Raw genomic sequence first — 17,584 nt, forward strand, 5'->3', positions numbered from 1 at the left:
TCACTAGGCACGTATGTACTATGTATACCCTATGTAATTAAGAATTACCTTAGAAAGTGTTTTAAAGTAGAACTTTTTTACACGTGCTTGACTTTGGGTAAGCTGGTGAATGTGTGATGAGAGCGTTATGAAAATGTGTTCGGGCGAGGTAAACGGAAGTTGAGAGGGAAATATACGTAAGATTGAGCTAAAGAAGTCTCTCTTCAGTCGCGTGGTCTAAAGCACACTCGTTTTTTTTTTAGAATATTTTCTTCAACTGCATTATTTTTACGTTTATAATAATTAGTACAACGTATACACTTAAAAAAGCTCGTCATTAAATTTTGAAATAAATAATCAGTATTGTTAGATTAGTAGTAAGTAGTATAATACCTTCATTGTGTTTTTGATGACTTTATTTTTTATTTGGATGACATCAAAGAGACGTATATACAATACCGACGTAAGAAGAAGTTAAATTAATTTTTATATTATACAAACTCCTTTAGATTACTCGCAAAACAAATACTTGTAACGATGCATTTCAGAAATTGTAAAAACAACATGAAATGTTTAGATAATTATTTTATAGATTTAATGCTTACGTAGCGAAGTTAAAATTAATATTTTCGTTCTAGCAACTTCTCAATTAATATAAGCATAACCTCAAATATGAAGAACTTACAATTTTATAATGTCTCAGATTTCAGGAAATTGGAGAGCGCCAAGTGATTATTCCAATTAAAAAGTGGAAGAAGAAAATCAAATCATAAATTAAAAACAGGTACATTTTATTGAAAAAAAAAAAATATGTACACAGCAAAACAAATAAATAATCTTATGTTGTACATTAGTCTATAAAACATTAATTTCATTGAAATACAATACTATACATAACTACAGTTACAATAATATTTACATAATACCGTTTTCTTGGAGTTATTATTATACGATTTCAATAAACAATTATAACATTTAATACGACACCGGAGGACATCTATTCATGTCTTATGTGGAATCTAATTTTAAGTTTTAAAATACGTAAATATAAAACAGTAAGCCATCGCCGATCGACATCATAATTTTATGATAAATCGTTTCAGAAGTAAATATCATCTAACAATGATCGCCGATAACAAATTATCTATCAAAATTTATTCATGCGAAACATGATCTAATAAACTAGCTACGATTTTTTAGAAATAAACATTCATTTTAATATCTATATAATATTATTTGTGATTACGAAAGCATTTTAGAAATGTTTTTTTTTTTTAAATTAAATACTCCCTTGTACCGATAAATCGAAACTTATAATAGCGACACTTATAGTGAGGAAGATCATTAATCGAGGTACGGTTGTGTGATGTTCGTTTAATATCAGCTTACGGTATAAACGTTAAAATCTCGAATGTACGTTTAAAATCCCCGAATATGTTTATCACAATCAATAATAAAAACTTTTTTGTTCAAATTCGATGACATTTATGGCCTGTTTTGATACATTTTAAAATGTCATGGGAACTATATCTACTAACAACGCGTATAGGCCTTAATTACTGATATAAATATTATATTTAGTATCGTATGTATAAAATGTATTAAAATAATAAATTTTTTAACAAAAAAAAAAAAAAAACTATAATCTACATCAAAATATATTAGATTGAGATTAAGTAATTATCAAATGAAACAACTTTATTTATTTAAATTATTAATTAAATATAAGATATAAAACTCAAAGTAATTTCATTTAAAAATTACTTTATCATCTCCTTTGTGAGTCGGTTAAGCGCAGTGAAACTCGATCCGACGTTAACTTGAAGAGCAACATTTTTATAATAAAAGTACGAACGCGTACTTCTACCAACAAAATTATATTGAAATGTCACCCCCGCATGTTGTTTACTGCCAACATACAAACTTAAAAACTATCGAGTTCTTCATATCAACAAAAGTACTTTAAACATTCCCGCAAACAATTATACTGTCCGAAATTAAATAAATACTGCATTTAATAATGTAAAAAGTAGGTCGTCAGGCCCGTTTATTGTCAATTATCTCATTCGCGTTATCTACAATTTAATATGCTCAATGTTTTGACTAGAAATCATGTTATTATTTTCTAACAAAAAGTTAATAATGTACACGATATATATAGCACACTCTTATTTAATTTACATGTTACTAAAATTGTACATAATGTCGATAATAATAGCCAAAGTTACCCATTTTATTGCGGGTTGTTGGACTGAGTAAGTTACGCTTCAAAAAACTGATTTCTATTCGTCAAAAAATTCACTTGCCACTCCTTTTACTATTATTGAGAAAAAATAGGATAGCGTTTATCTTCTGATCGAATTGTAAATTAGTTTTAAGAGAACGCAATCAATAAATCTGTTATTGCCGAATATTTTTACATATTGAGAAGCCGCCCCATCACTATGTGAAAGAAACGTTTATTAAAATAATAATTTTATTTTTATCATATGCTTATAGATTTCCTTATAATATAACAGATGACTGACGTTCAACACAGGGATTTACTTAACTTAATATGTATATAAGTGATTCGATCACGTCTAAAACTAGCTGCTAAAAATTTCTATCAATTTAACCTTTTTTAAAACACTGAAATATTAAATATTTACATTAAATACTCGTAACTCCTGGACTGTGGCACCTTCGAAGTGACATGACGATTTTTTTTACGGGGAATAAAATTCTACTACTGACATTTAGATTTAGGCTGTGTATATGCTAGATAAATATGTTCCTATTTATTAATAAGAAAAATCTATTGTTTAATAAAAGCAATCGTTCATATATTGAAGGAAAAAATTCTTAAACGCTTAAATTCCTTCAATACATAACACGAATACGATAACCTTATTTAATTGTACGAATTGTTAATTTATGTAATTTAAAACTTCTTACTGTATTATATATGTTGAAAGATATACTCATCACACAATATAGCATAAAACATCGAAATGTCCGACATTACACATACAAAACATCGATATTCTATAATGGGCTTTTCTAGAACATTCTTCAGATTCTAAACGGCGCCAGTCATCGAGAGCTCCTCAAACGATTACCGTCAACCTTTGCCGGGTTCTTCTTATGTTTGCTCTTAAGCTTGTGATGCGTCTTACTTCGTTTTGGCGTTTCTGTGATGACGTCTGAGTTTATATCGTCTTGACTGATCCCTGATTGTACCTTTTGTTCTGTCTTTTTATCTAATTCAGCCATCGCTTCTTGTATCGCATTCTCTAGATGCGAGTTTAATTTTCTGCTCCTGTTTACAAAAAAAAAAAAAAATATTAATATTTATTATTTCCAAATTTGAATAATGTGTTAGTCCAAAATTGAAATAATTAAACGTAACAAAATGACATAGCGATTGTCAAAACGTCTCAAGATTTGTAAAATTAACTTAACAATCGATACGTATAGTTTGCGTCATGTAAAAAGAACGCTGAAAGAAACTGGAGGGGGTGCGTTTGCGCATGGGTATACTCGCGCACAAGTACTACTGTTTTATTTTTTAATTAGGCTTTCACTCGCGGCTTCGTATAATGGTTATTGGTAGGTACATTAAAAAATACTAGAAATACAAGTGCGAATAATTCGGACTAAATAAGTATAATAATTATCACTTTACAAAATCACAATTTTTTTTTAAACAAAAGCAATAACAAATTTTTTAGTTATTGAAATGTCGTATTCAAAAATAATAATTATCTGTACTCTCGATATTCGTATCTTAATAGTTTTTATGTGTTTAAAATGATAAACTGATAATTGTTTTTTAGTGAAATAAATAGTAAATGGAGAATTTTGTAATTTAAAACTTTTGTGCGCGATAATAATTTGAGTCGACGTCGAACTGTCAACCGCTGTCAACCAATAGCACACCGGCAAGCATGCGACAGTGATAAACACTCCCGTCCCCCTACACCGTACCACCAAATAGACCGATAAATCGCTTCTGCGCAGCTTCAAGGCTAGCGTTCTTTTTACATGACGCGAACTATAATATGATCACGTTTTTACATTTACCATTTTCATAATTCCTCAATCGCTATGTTACTTTGCTCAGATACAGTGTACTGATTAGCGTCGTCGTTAGACGTCCAATTTAAATATTAGCGCTATCATGTTTAGTATAATAAATTTTAATAGTGAATTTACTCATTTTTATTTAAAATTCAAACTTGTGTTACAATACATGTCGTAACAATGTAATTTTAAAATATTATTATATAGTTAATTCTCATCCTCGCATGAAACAAAAAAATCTTTAAAACTACTACTCGATAGCAATCATGTAGTAAGTAGTACGAGTAAAAGTGTCAAAGAACATACGTACGAGGCATCCCTTAAGTGTTCTTTTCGCATCACACATGTCAAGTAAAAAAAGCAGTAGACTTAATTCACTATTACAATTTATTACGCCTGTATAATTTGCTAAAAAGCATCTGCGTATTTTTTTAAAGTGTATTTTAGGTATAACAACACTAATAAATAATCATCAGAATAGACTTTTAATTATTCACTTTCGGTTGGGTCAATTTAACATTGTTCTTATTAATTCTAGAATGATCACTCAATATTAAAACCCTGGAGACTACGTTTTTTTTTAACGAATGCAAACATACTTTAAGAATCCTTCTACATCTTACAAAATATAAAAAGCGTAATCTCCAAATAGTTCATAGAAAAATAAGCAGACTAATGCATCCAACTTTTATAAAATTATACAATCACAATGATCAGATGATTTTAACAAAAATATTGATATAACTTCTTATAATAGCTTTGAACGACTACTACTAGGTAAGTTAAGAATTAATTTAACTTAATTACGTTAAAATCACAACTTTGTACAACCAACTATTAAGAATTTAAAAATCAAATGCAGTTAGTCCACACATCTCAACGATTCAACGACAATATTGAGACAATCAATTGCAATTGTCAATTTCACTAAAAACAGTTACATATTTTGTCCTTACGCGTGTTAAAAATGATCAAACACGAAAATCAACGACCGCATATTGACGTTTTAATCGTGATTGCTGATTAATTGCAACTTATAATCATCGTCGGTAACAATTGATCGTCTCTCAGTCGCCTGTCGCGATATTTGTCACTCACTTCCTGTGTCGCGTTCGGGCAGCGTGGTGAGCTTCGAGTCCTTCACTGAGGGTGAGCAATTTCGAATGTTCCACCTCACTAGGGCTCCGGTCCCCAAACCATCTGACTCTCCACTTCGTTTCCGAAACCTTCGATTCTAACTTCCCCGGCCAAGACGAATAGCCCTTAACCGGTCCCCAAACTAGTTCACCAATATCAAACTTCCGAATGGATTTATCGCTCGACTTGTCGTCCGACTCGTCTTCGCTCTTCGAATCTACCGATCGAATTATCTTTTAGCTTCCCGTCCAATTTGTTAAATTTATTAGAAGATGCCAATTTACTGTTACAATTTTTGCTCATTTTAACAATATTGATTGTAACAGATATTTTTTGACGTCTTCTAAAAAATCATAATATGTTAAATCTAGCCTTCACCAATCCGACACCTTTACATTTTTTCAAACTATAAATATGTGTTAATTTTATACAATATTCTTATAAAAATAATTAATCGATAAAAAAAAATTGGCTAAAATAATTTAAAACTGTTTTGATCTTAAGTAAAAATCCTTATACAAAATTATTACATCTTAAAAATATTGCATAAGCTATGAGCAATAACATTTTATTATAAGCTTAATTTGCAGTAAGTGTGAATTAGGACAGTAATTTAAAAAAGAGCGTTATCACAAATCATCGGTTGCAGTCTTAGACAAGTATGGCAAAGGAAAAAATACTTTAACAAATAAAATAATATATCATTATTTAAAATTCGTCTGAAGGAAAATATAAACGTGACTTATACACATGTGAAAGTATTTATTCCCTGAGCCAGCAGAGGGTTACAGTAATATGAAAATGTGCTTTACTTACAACAATGAACAGATAGAATGATGGCTTTACAATGATGCGTTAGTAATGGAGTCCCAATGTGTGAGCCAATTTTTGTTACTTCGAGAACGGTGCAATGGAAAGCGACAGAAAGCCACTGTGATAGCGTTCGGACGCCGCACATAGTTCTGATTAGTTTCCAGTACACCCTTTATAAACAGCTGTATCTTGTATTAACCCAACCAAAAGAAAACCAATGACAAATATATCGCATTATGTTGAAGCTGAAATATATAGCACAATACACATCAGTACGACCGTCTTGGTGATAGTGACTTGACCCGTTGTCACTTGTAAGCGAAGAGAAAAAAGCGACATTTTAACATGAATATTGTGTATCTACCCTCTTAGAATTGACAAACACTTTTACAATAATAATAGTATGTGCTCGTATGTAAATTAGTCGCGTACTATTTAGCTTTTGTCGTAGACGAATTTACGCGGCTATTTTGGATATATTATAGGCATAGAGATTTGATATTTTCGCGTCGCGATCTCACGTTTGTCGCTCACAAAGAACAACGGGTCACGCATGAAATTTTAATTTTGTGTGATCGCACGTACGACAATCGATAACCAATACAAGACACAACATTAAATAAAATTTTGAATTTTGTTAGCTGTGACTAAAGCGTGAGATGGGTCTGTACATAGTATTAGTATATTTAAGCAAATTTAGAATGGACTAAGGGAACGAGAGTAAGTCGAGTGCTTTTTAATAGATTTTATATAGATATTTTATATATGAGCTGAAATGTATCCACAGGTAACCAAACATTTTTTTCGTATAAAATTTTAAGAAAATTGTACAAAGAACTACTTCAATCGGACAAATGTGGAATAGTAATTCGTGGATGTGTATAAAATACAAAATATCAGGTAAGCCAATGAATAGCGTTCCCACATTTATTTGCAGTTGGATAAGCAGCAAAGAGTTAAAGCGCAGATAAAGTTAAACAACAAAAATTTCACTTACCATCACCAGAACCTAAATGTCTATCAAACACTTTCTGAACGTTGGAATTGTCAGAATTACTCCCTGACGGAGAAAATCGTCTTCCTTGCTGTTTATCTTGATTAATCGACATAGTTTCATAATCTTTTGGCAAACCATGAACCATTCCATAATTAGTTCTCATTATTTTGTCATTTCTGTAAGTTGAACCATCGCCAAAGTCATTTTTTCTTTTATAGGTCTGTGGCCGATCGTAAAGAGTTGACGTCATGGGTAGTACGTGTTGGCTATTGTTGGATGAATTCATATTTTGATTGTATTGCATTTCACTTGATTCCACAGGATTGTGAGCACGATTAAGACGCATCATTTGTATATTTGCCATCATATCTGAAAAGTACAAAGATATGTCTTACGTTAATATGTAACGGGTTCTGGTATTGATACGAATTTGAGACGACTTAGACGAAAGTACTATAGCTTGTAATTTAACTAGTTAGTTACATAAATAAAATTTATTTCTGTATCCTATAAATATATCCCTAAAATTAAGTCAGAAACCTACTTCGATAAAATAGTTTTTCTCACACGCAAATAACAATGAAAACAGCTCACCAAATCCTGATTTCAAATGAGCATTACCAAACAAACACAGAAACAAATTCTTCCGCTTTAAAAAGTAAATATAAAGTAGATAATGAAAATTTTGAGACAAAATATCTATATAAATAAATAAAACTGGAGTGTCTGTTTGTAACATTAAAATAAACGCTTTTTACTAAATGCATATGGATGTATACACGGTACATATACCAAAATAACATTTTTAACAATTTTTGTCTGTCTGTCTGTTTGTTCCGGCTAATCTCTAAAATAGTTGGACCGATTTTGACGGGACTTTTACTGGCAGATAGCTAATGTAGTAAAGAGTAACTTAGTACATATACCAAAATAACATTTTTAACAATTTTTGTCTGTCTGTCTGTTTGTTCCGGCTAATCTCTAAAATAGTTGGACCGATTTTGACGGGACTTTTACTGGCAGATAGCTGATGTAGTAAAGAGTAACTTAGGCTACTTTTATTTTATAACTCTGCGAACTGAACAATAATTTTTTTCTTAAATTCCACGCGGACGAAGCCCCGGGCACAGCTAGTATATAAATAAACTAACTTTGTGAATCGGAGTCTTGGGGCCATATTCGATCGTGTGACTCCGCCATGTCTTGCTCGCTACTTGACACACACTGCACCATCGCCTGTAAAAATAGTAAATTTTTATATAGCAATAAATCTAACTACCAACTGCCCAAAACTGTTTTCCCTACGTCTGACTTTTTTTTCTTTTTTTTACGGCCCACTTGATGGTAAGCGACTCATTTGAAATAAAACAATTATTTCGAAACAGCTTTATTTTTAAAACAAAGACAATGTGTTATTCTTATTGTTATTTTACTATTCGAAGACGCTGCTGCCCATCTTCGGCCTGTGTATTTCAAAGCCAGCAGTTGGGTGGTTATCCCGCCACCGGTCGGCTTTTTAAGTTCCAAGGTGGTAGTGGAACTGTGCTATCCCTTAGTCGCTTCTTACGACACCCACAACTATACATTATATTATTTAAAATTATAAGTAAATATATATCTTTAACATATACGCGTGGTCGTCTGTCTCGTTTCTACGGTAAGCAACTTAATGTTTGTTTTATAGGTAACGGCCGCCTGTGTTTTTTTTTTTTTAAACCTACAGGCTCGGCGGGAATCGAACCCACAACTCCAGAGCAGAAACCAGGGTCACTACAAACTGCGCTAACGGACTAGTCTTTATTTCTGATATTTTATTTTTATTAATCTTTATTTAAATTCTTTATTGTACAATAAATACAACTACTAATAAAAGTGTGTACAAAAGGCGGGCTTAACGCTAATGCATTTTCTACCACCCAACCTTGGTATGTGCAATATGTTATTATTATAATTATGTAACTTACCGAGGAATGTATGTCCGCAGGTTCTGGCGATTTAGTTGTCGTGTCAGCGTAATTAGAATGTGAGGCCGAAGCGTATAGACGAGGACTAGGGGCTGCATCTAAGGCACCCAGTGGACTGTGAGTAGTTGTATCGGGAGGGGACCCTCCCGCGGTGTTAGGGGACTTGCCCCCCCTCTGGCCCAGAGTTTGAGTTGAAACAGAGTGTCTTACACCGCCCGACCCCCCCAGTTCTTGCATCAACCTCGCGTATCCTTCAGGACCATCGATCTTTATGTCCTCCTTCGCTGAATGATCGAACGTTCCAGAATTCTTATCATCCTTAAGCTCTAATACGTTGCTCTCTCCGATCGTCTGATTGAACCTCTTCTGATTAGTAATAGACTTTTGACTGAGCAAAACGTTTGGATCTATGCTCAATCTCGAGTTACCCCCCGGTAGATTTATTGACGACATCTGTGTGTTATGAGAGTTCGATACTAAGGTCGTTTGTTGTTGAACTATTGTCGTATTTTGAACGAAAGTGGAGTTTGTTCTATTACTCGTCGCGGATATGGGAACTTGTTTAGGGGATAATGGTACCATTAGCGTCTGACCTAGTTGGTTGGTCTGAATAAATTCTTGAGTCTGAACGTTACCAGATCTCATTTGTGGGCTCGTATTGAATGTGACGTTCGTGGGACTTAGGTTTGCAAGTAATGGACTTAATTGACCGTTGAAGTTTGGACTGTTGACCATTACTTGATTGTTAGGAGAAAGAAACTGAGCACCTGGACTGTGTTGAGATTGTATTATCTTACCCTGTTGGTTTTGAGCTCTGATAACTACGCCACTATTAGTTCCTGCCGTAAAAAGTCCAGGATTTTGTACAGGTGTCAAGACGTTTTGGCCGTTGACAGTCTGCAGTTGTAGCTGCATTGGCATTCCTGTAGAGTTATCCTGAATTATAGCCGTTCCATCCGCTGTCATGACCATTCCACCGAGATTCGGTAAAATAAATTGTTGGAAGGCTGGAAAGTTCGACATAACATTGCTTGCATTATTTATTAGATTCACGGGCTGCAGTAAATTAATTTGTTGTGATGGTGACGTATTAGCTATAATTTGTTGTGATCCAAAGTTGTTTGTGTTTCCTTGTCCGTTCATTACAATATGTGCAGGCGTACCGGATTTACCGGGCACGATTGTGAGTGCCTGTAACATCGGTGTAGGTGATATGTTGTTTGTAGGCGACAGTTGGAAACCGCGAGGTGAAAATTGGGGACTAGAATTATGTTGCGGAGAAGAGTGATGTACCATTAGACTATTGGGATTCTGTTGGGGTGCAGTAATTTGCAACACGTTAGTAATATTGGGAGTCTGATTTTTCTTTTTCTTACTCCTTTTCTTAAGACTTTCCGGTGAAAGCATTGCTACGCCTTGTACGAAGCCCTGTCCATTTTTGACTTCAATTTGTCGTGATGTATCAGTGCTTTGCTGTCCAGATACTAAGCCACTAGTCACTAGTTGTGGTAGAACAGTATTTTGCTGGACAACTTGACCTTCCACTGTCATAATAGGTGGCTGAATGACGAAAGGCGTTGGTAAAGTATTTACGACTACGGTAGGTTGATTAACAATTGGTGGCACTCCACCGACGGCAGGGACCACCTGAGTCACTGACGTGGTTACATTTGTTACAGCATTTGATCCTACTGGAGATAATGACGTAGTATTCTTAGGAGGCGGTGGCGGCATTTGATTGCTTGATACAATTATTTGCCCAGTCGACGAAATAAGGATTTGTCCTGGTGTATTTGAACAGGACCTCCTTTGAACTATCGATGTCGTTTGCGAGTTGCTCGTTTCTGGTTTTGATGGTAAACTGCTGATGACATTCTGAACCATTTCAAGAGGAGACTTTGTTATCATATTTTGAGCTGTTGTACCGGCTATGTGTAACGGATAGCTTGTAGGTAAATTGACCGAATTTATAAATGGATCGGGTTGATTGTTTGGTATGGCGTAAGTCGTGGCTAAATTTACACTCGGCGGAGGAGGAGGTCTAACAAAATTTGCTTGTGAGGCATTAATAGACGTAGTTGCAGTATTAGCTTTTCCAGCGAGAACAGACGTCACTGTATCTCGTGTAACAGAAAATCCACTCGCCATTGTAGTCACAAAGGTTTGTATATAGCAGGCTTGTATAAGAGAATGCGCAGGACCCCCTCCTAAATGTGGCGGAGGACAATATCCAGGCATTGTATTTTCTATTCTCTTTTTAGATTCTAATCTATATAATTCGTGTTGATTCCTCAATCCCGGTTTAACACCCACCATTGATATGTTATCCACTTCCATCAGATTTTTGTTAACATTATGATTTGATATGAAATGCATTACTTGATTACCAGATATTGCCTGATTATTTGACGGGCCGGGCGAATTGTATGGATATGTGTGATTACTACTAGGTGTTGAAGGATTGCTGTTAAAGTTATCCCTACTCGAGCTCGGATTGGAATAAGCTGGGCTCGGGACGGGGAATGTACAATTATTTTGCAGTTGGGAGTTACTGCCACTGCTGTGTGGTGTATCCGTATTCCGAGAACTGGTAGATAAAGTAGGCGAAAGCTCTGGAGGTTGTAACGTGTCGTTTGGAGACACATTACTGGTACTTACAATGCCAGCTTGAATTGGCCCACAGTTATCATTCATCATGAGATTTCGTTCTATGTATGTCGAAGATGTTACAGGATTATCATCGAATCCGTGCTTGGGACTAGATGTAGCTACAGCGCTCTCTAAATCTATCCCATAAACATTGGCGTGATGTTGTTTCATAAACTTAGTTCTCGTTTCTGGTGTATCTGAACATGTTCCTTTGTATGACACATTGCAACCCTTGCAGCAAGGTGGAACATTATTGTCAGCTGTCTTTTCTGGAACTAAGCTACTATCTGGAGTATTATTAGGTGAAGGTGACGAATTGGGTACAATATTAGTTCTAAAAGAATTCATAGGCTCTCCAGATTTACTAGGTTTACAATTGTTGTCACTTTGCTTTGGTGCATTAAATATACTGGCAGAATTTTCAAATTGATTGACATCATATCGGCTGTTTATTCCAACCTGTCTCGATATAGTGTTATTCAGTAAAACTGTTTGCTGAGCTAAGTAACCGTTTGGATCATCCATGAATGACGGCACAGCATTCCTCGTATTATCGTCACAGGATTTTCCTTTCAAATCTTGCATTTGTCTTAAGCCATTATTATTTCCAAATATAGCTTTATCATTTGGAATAGATTTCTTTTTGGATGTTTTGTTATTATTCTTTACTCTTTTTTTGTTAAGTTCAATGCCAGGCCATTGTTGTCCCATCATATTATAGTGTTGTGGCAAAGGCGGTACACGAGAGCACATGCTTGGGTTTAATATTTGCTCGTTATTTGAAAACGAATTAGAAGATGAAGATTCTTCTATTGCACTTATATTTGTTTCATCGTAATCTACGTTTTCAGCCTTTTGCAACTTTGGACTAGGACATGGCATAGAATTTGGAGGATTAGAATCGTTTCTTTTCACTTGCCAGGGAGGTGTTTTCGCAGAATTAGTCTTAACAACAGTTCCGTTTTGTATTACTAATTGACCTTGAGGAACATATTGGCTTTGAATATGTGCTTGTTTGTTCTGGTTTATATTTTCTGATATCTGTGTTTTGTATCCCTTCATGACTTCAATCTGTTTTTGATTTCTTTGAATAAATATTTGCTGTTGCTCGTTTATCTTTTGCATAACCTCTGGTGTGAGTGGTTGGTTTAAGCCGCAGAAAATCTGCGATTCTTCTTCCTTAGAGGTCTGTTTATTAGCCTGTAGCTCATTTTCTTCTTCCTTATGTTCCGGCTCTATATTATGTGGTGTTAAATTCAATGTATTTTTTACGTTCGTAGAATGTTTATTGTATCCTGTATTGACACCTATGACTTGTCCGTTTGTGCCAAGAACTGGAAGACCCATATTGAGAGGATTATTTAAAGGGCCCGATATTTGTGGACTATGTTTTTGTCCTGGCTCAATGTTCTCGGGATTTTGAGTGATCCAACCACTACTAACTGTGAGGTAGTGCGAGCTTCTTTGTACAAGAGTTTCTTGTTTAACATCTTCTTGTACTACATTTGACATGTTTTGTTGTGAATATGGCATACAATGTTGCATATTAGAACGATTCATAGCACCCGGAGATGCAGTTCGCTTTTGATCAACGTCGGGCTGAAATAGAAAGGAAAAAATTTTAGTATAATATAACTTCATAATATTATATATATATATATATATATATATATATATCTATATAGTGAAAGATATATATATATATATATATATATATATATATATATATATATATATATATATATATATATATATCTTTCACTAGAAGATAGAGGAGATTGTGGAGCAACATATAGGCTACTCGTTATTTTGAAATTTCTACGAAATCAGGATTTACGCGGGAAAAACGTGTTTACCGCGCGCGGGTACCTCCCGCTTAGATAGTAGATAGATATAAAATAACCAAACATTTTCTATGTACGATTTTATTTTTGTGTTACCCACACATTAGGAATTCTAAACATTTTTGAATATCAAATCAAAAATTGACCGCTCCAGCGGGGATCGAACCTGCGTCTCCGACTGACCGTGGCGGCGCTCTAGCCAATTAAGCTATGGAACGAAGTACCCGCTAGATCGAAATTTTTGATATGATGATATTTTTATTTTCGGTTTAAGCGAATATATGATAGATGACATATGATATTCAAAAACAAACATTTTCTATTAAATACGCCAAATTTTGCAAGCAAATCTATACATCTATAGTGATATTATATAGCTAAAAAGTGTGTTTGTTTGTTTGTTCGCGCTATTCTCTTGAAGTACTTATTCGAATTGAAAAATTCTTTTTGTGTAAGATAGCTCATTTACCGAGGAAGGCAATAGGTCATTTTTCTTCAAATTAACGCGGGTGAAATGCCGCGGCACAGCTAGTATACAACAGAATATGAAATAACAAAATAGGGTTTATTCAATGCATTTGATTCTTATTTAATATTTATCAGTATCAGTTCAGCCTATTGCAGTCCACTGCTGGACATAGGCCTCCTCAAGTTCGCACCAGACATCCCGGTTTTCCGCAATCCTCATCCAGCCTACACCGGCAATCTTACGTAGATCGTCGGTCCAACAAGCCGGAGGACGTCCCACACTGAGTTGCAATTAAATGACGCGTGATGAATATATGGACTCCTAATATTTAACAACACAATATAAAAACTCGGATAACAGTATAAAAATAAAGTTTAACCTCATACAAGTATAATAACAGAAATCACTGAATTATTATGGAAATACGGTTTCGCTGCCGATATAGGTAATAAAAGTGGTTGCAAGTTAAATTCTTGGCGAGAGTTCAACTCTTATCACAGCTATGAATACGTAACGAGCACATACCTTGAACTCATTGAGGGGTCTATCCCTTTGTACCATCATTTTTGACACGCTCATTGTGGGCATGTATCCAGAACGTTTCTTCATTTTCTTCTTAGTTTCTGGCACAGCACCTGAAACGTGAGGAGCGACGTCTTTAAAAAAATTATACTTAGTTAAATTTACTGTACCATAAAAATCAAATGTTATCTAAAAATAGATTATACTTAAAGTACAAAAGAGCTATGTAATGAAGACATCAAAATAAAGTTTACTTTAGTCGACGAAAGAAAAAAAATAGATAAAAAATACTTTCACAGCGTCTAATCTATTCACAGAGACTATTGGCGATCAGAGAAAGGTCGAGAGGCGAGCGACCGCATGACTTTACACTGCTCTCTAGACGTCCTAGCATCTTCAAACAATGCAAGACTTGACGACAGTCCTTATTAAATGACGTATTTCAGTAAACGCTGCTTTAATATACATAAAGGAGATAATATCTCTTACATTGTGCTCGAGTAAATTGCACGGAATATAATAACAGTTTCGGTTTAACTTAATGGTACTTTAAATTGTTATGTTAATTTATTTTTGGCATCCTGATGCGAAATTTCTTTGTTTCGTATCTTACTGAAACCCCAGTACGAATTAAGCATCTATAAAACAAAGAATCGAGATGAAAGGTCAAATCGAAAAACAATAACAAATTAAATTTTAAATTAGAATGAAACGTTTATTAATGATAGACTTAATTTATATAAAACTCAATTATAACGAAATGGTTATTATAAAATAACAGTATCGACTAATTAAGAGCTTCATGAAGACCTCAGAGGGCGTGTAATACCGCAGCCGCAGTGAAAATTCGCCATTATGACGTAACAATTTTCCCCTTTCAATCAAATAGCGTTGCGGTTCTAATCGGCAAAAAGCCTATGAAGCAAGAAAAACGATTGTTTTATGAATGTAACTTTCTAACAAGTTCTATCAAATTTGTTAATTTTATTTTTGGGGTAAATGTGAAGACATTTAAAGTTACTTTGAGTATAATAATATAATTTATGTTACGTAATTAAAGTCATATGTAAATCTGTGTTGTTTTAATGACATAATTTTATTACATTTTTTGTCAATTAATAATATCACATTTTAGTATATAACAATGACAAAAGATCCATAAATCATTCTTTTTACATTCCATAGTATTCCGAAACTGTATTTAACAAATCAAAACAGTAAAACATGATACAATCACACACAAAGAGCACTTTTACAGCACAATCAATAAGAAAATTTAAAAGAGTCGTAATTCGATAGCGCTAAATAATAAGCGAGCTGGGTATAATGGCGTTATCTATTTGCGCATTATCTGGCAGATTTGCAATTAAAATACGAGTTGTATGCGGAGTCGGGCGGGGTGGCCGGCGAGGCGCCAACGCCAGGGTGGCGGGTGGCGCGAGTCAGATCAATAGTCGGCGGGGTGCGCGCCGCCCCTGCACCACGGCCGATTGTTTCAAATTACGCCCTTTGTTCCGCCGCTGATCGAGTCGCCGACGTTTTTGTTTGCCTAAACGGCCCACTTCCTTTACGGTAATTACGCAATCCTGCGGCTCGCCCGCGTATACTTCCCGATTTGTCCACTCCGAACGGTAATCTCTTCGGTCTTTCTCGGGTCCGACTCTTATCATAACTCAGCAGCGATTTAACGATACTTTACGTAACGTTCTTTAACATACTTTTATATATTTTATAAACAGATCGCCGTTTACGATTAACGATTTTAGAACTTTGAGCGTATTACGTCATTGGACACACGCTTGCCATACATTAATATTGTTTTTAATAGCATTTAAAAATCATGTACTAGTCTTAAAAGTGTAGATACATTTTAATGTATTTTTTTTTAAAGAAATCAACTGATAAGTAACATTTTTTTAAACATCTACGGCTCCGCAAACAAGCGTGCGGCTCACCTGATGGTGAGCGTTTACCGTAGCCTATAGCCGCCTGCAAAGCCAGAAGTGCCGCAAGCACGTTGCTGACCCTACTCCTGACCTGGTATAGATTCGAGCAGAATATTTTTTGCAATGCCCTAACCTCAGTTTACACATTTCGGGCGTTTAATTAAATAAAGATTACGTAAACATTTTCCGGAGCTTCTTAACGTATTCTTAAACGCCTCCTGAACGTCATCACAACTTGGCTGATATATTCAAATGTGTTTTATGAGCTGTTATTTATTACAAACATAATAAATGAATACATCAGCGGCAATTTGGGTCAATGGCGGTACTGAGTACTCAATATTGTAATTAGATAACAAAGGGATCTTTTCATGCGATTACGTGTGTTTTTAAAACGCACATTTATTCATAACGTGCTAGCTTTATAACCATTGACATAATATTGTGTAATATATAAAGAAAAAAGTCAGAGAAAGGTACCTACCGAGTAGGGTACTTGAAGCAATATTTTCTTACATAAAAAGCAATAAAAACTTGCTCTCTTGAGTTGAATGAATAGTTAGCCTACAAGTTTTATAAAACAAGTAATAGTTTATTTATGTCGTAGAATAGGGGAAGGCTTTGTCTTTTCGCAATTTCATTATTGTAACTCTCGCTGGATATTCCAAGTAAAGAATTCCTTACTGTATTAGCTTTTATTTATGTTTCATGAGTATTATATGAAGTCTTATATATCATAGCATGGAATATATTTTATAAGTATTGATAATAAACTCGTTATACAACACTTTTAATAAAACAACAAATATGTAACCCACGACGACATATAGAAAATTCAGCTTAAAACATGAAAGCTATTTAAGATACAAATTAAATTGCTACAGTAACATACTAAACTCATATTTAAGTAACTTTATTTAAATTAATACAGTAACGGCGTCGTTTGTGTGTAAAAAAAAAACATGTTTAGTACTTTACGTTTGTGAAGAACTTAATATGATAATAAGAACCCAGACCGAGTAATACGGAACAATCACTTCACGAACTAGAAAAACATAATTTTTTTTTATTGTTACTTCATTATTTTTTAGTATAGTACATGTTTTATGTAACAGTCGTAGATATCTTAAAGAATAAAGCAGAGTAACAGGCAAATACGCCGAACAACAAAACGTCCATGTTTATATTTAAAATAAGAA

The 17,584-nt window shown here is 34.3% G+C and overlaps 1 protein-coding gene across 1 annotated transcript in view; it reads right to left on the reverse strand.

Moving 5' to 3' along the window:
* Positions 1-2,691: 2,691 nt before the first annotated feature.
* LOC123655396 overlaps positions 2,692-17,584 on the reverse strand; it is a 68,640-nt gene continuing 53,747 nt past the window's right edge. Inside the window, exons 4-10 of the mRNA XM_045591210.1 lie at positions 14,443-14,552; positions 9,245-13,203; positions 8,956-9,166; positions 8,143-8,227; positions 6,992-7,360; positions 5,146-5,398; positions 2,692-3,286 (exon numbers count right to left, since the gene is read on the reverse strand). Coding sequence (XP_045447166.1) covers positions 3,055-3,286; positions 5,146-5,398; positions 6,992-7,360; positions 8,143-8,227; positions 8,956-9,166; positions 9,245-13,203; positions 14,443-14,552 — 5,219 coding nt within the window. The 3' untranslated portion in view covers positions 2,692-3,054. The remainder of the gene's footprint in view (positions 3,287-5,145; positions 5,399-6,991; positions 7,361-8,142; positions 8,228-8,955; positions 9,167-9,244; positions 13,204-14,442; positions 14,553-17,584) is intronic.

The sequence above is a fragment of the Melitaea cinxia genome, chromosome 7 (genome assembly GCF_905220565.1).
Source record: "Melitaea cinxia chromosome 7, ilMelCinx1.1, whole genome shotgun sequence".
Classification (NCBI taxonomy): domain Eukaryota; kingdom Metazoa; phylum Arthropoda; class Insecta; order Lepidoptera; family Nymphalidae; genus Melitaea; species Melitaea cinxia.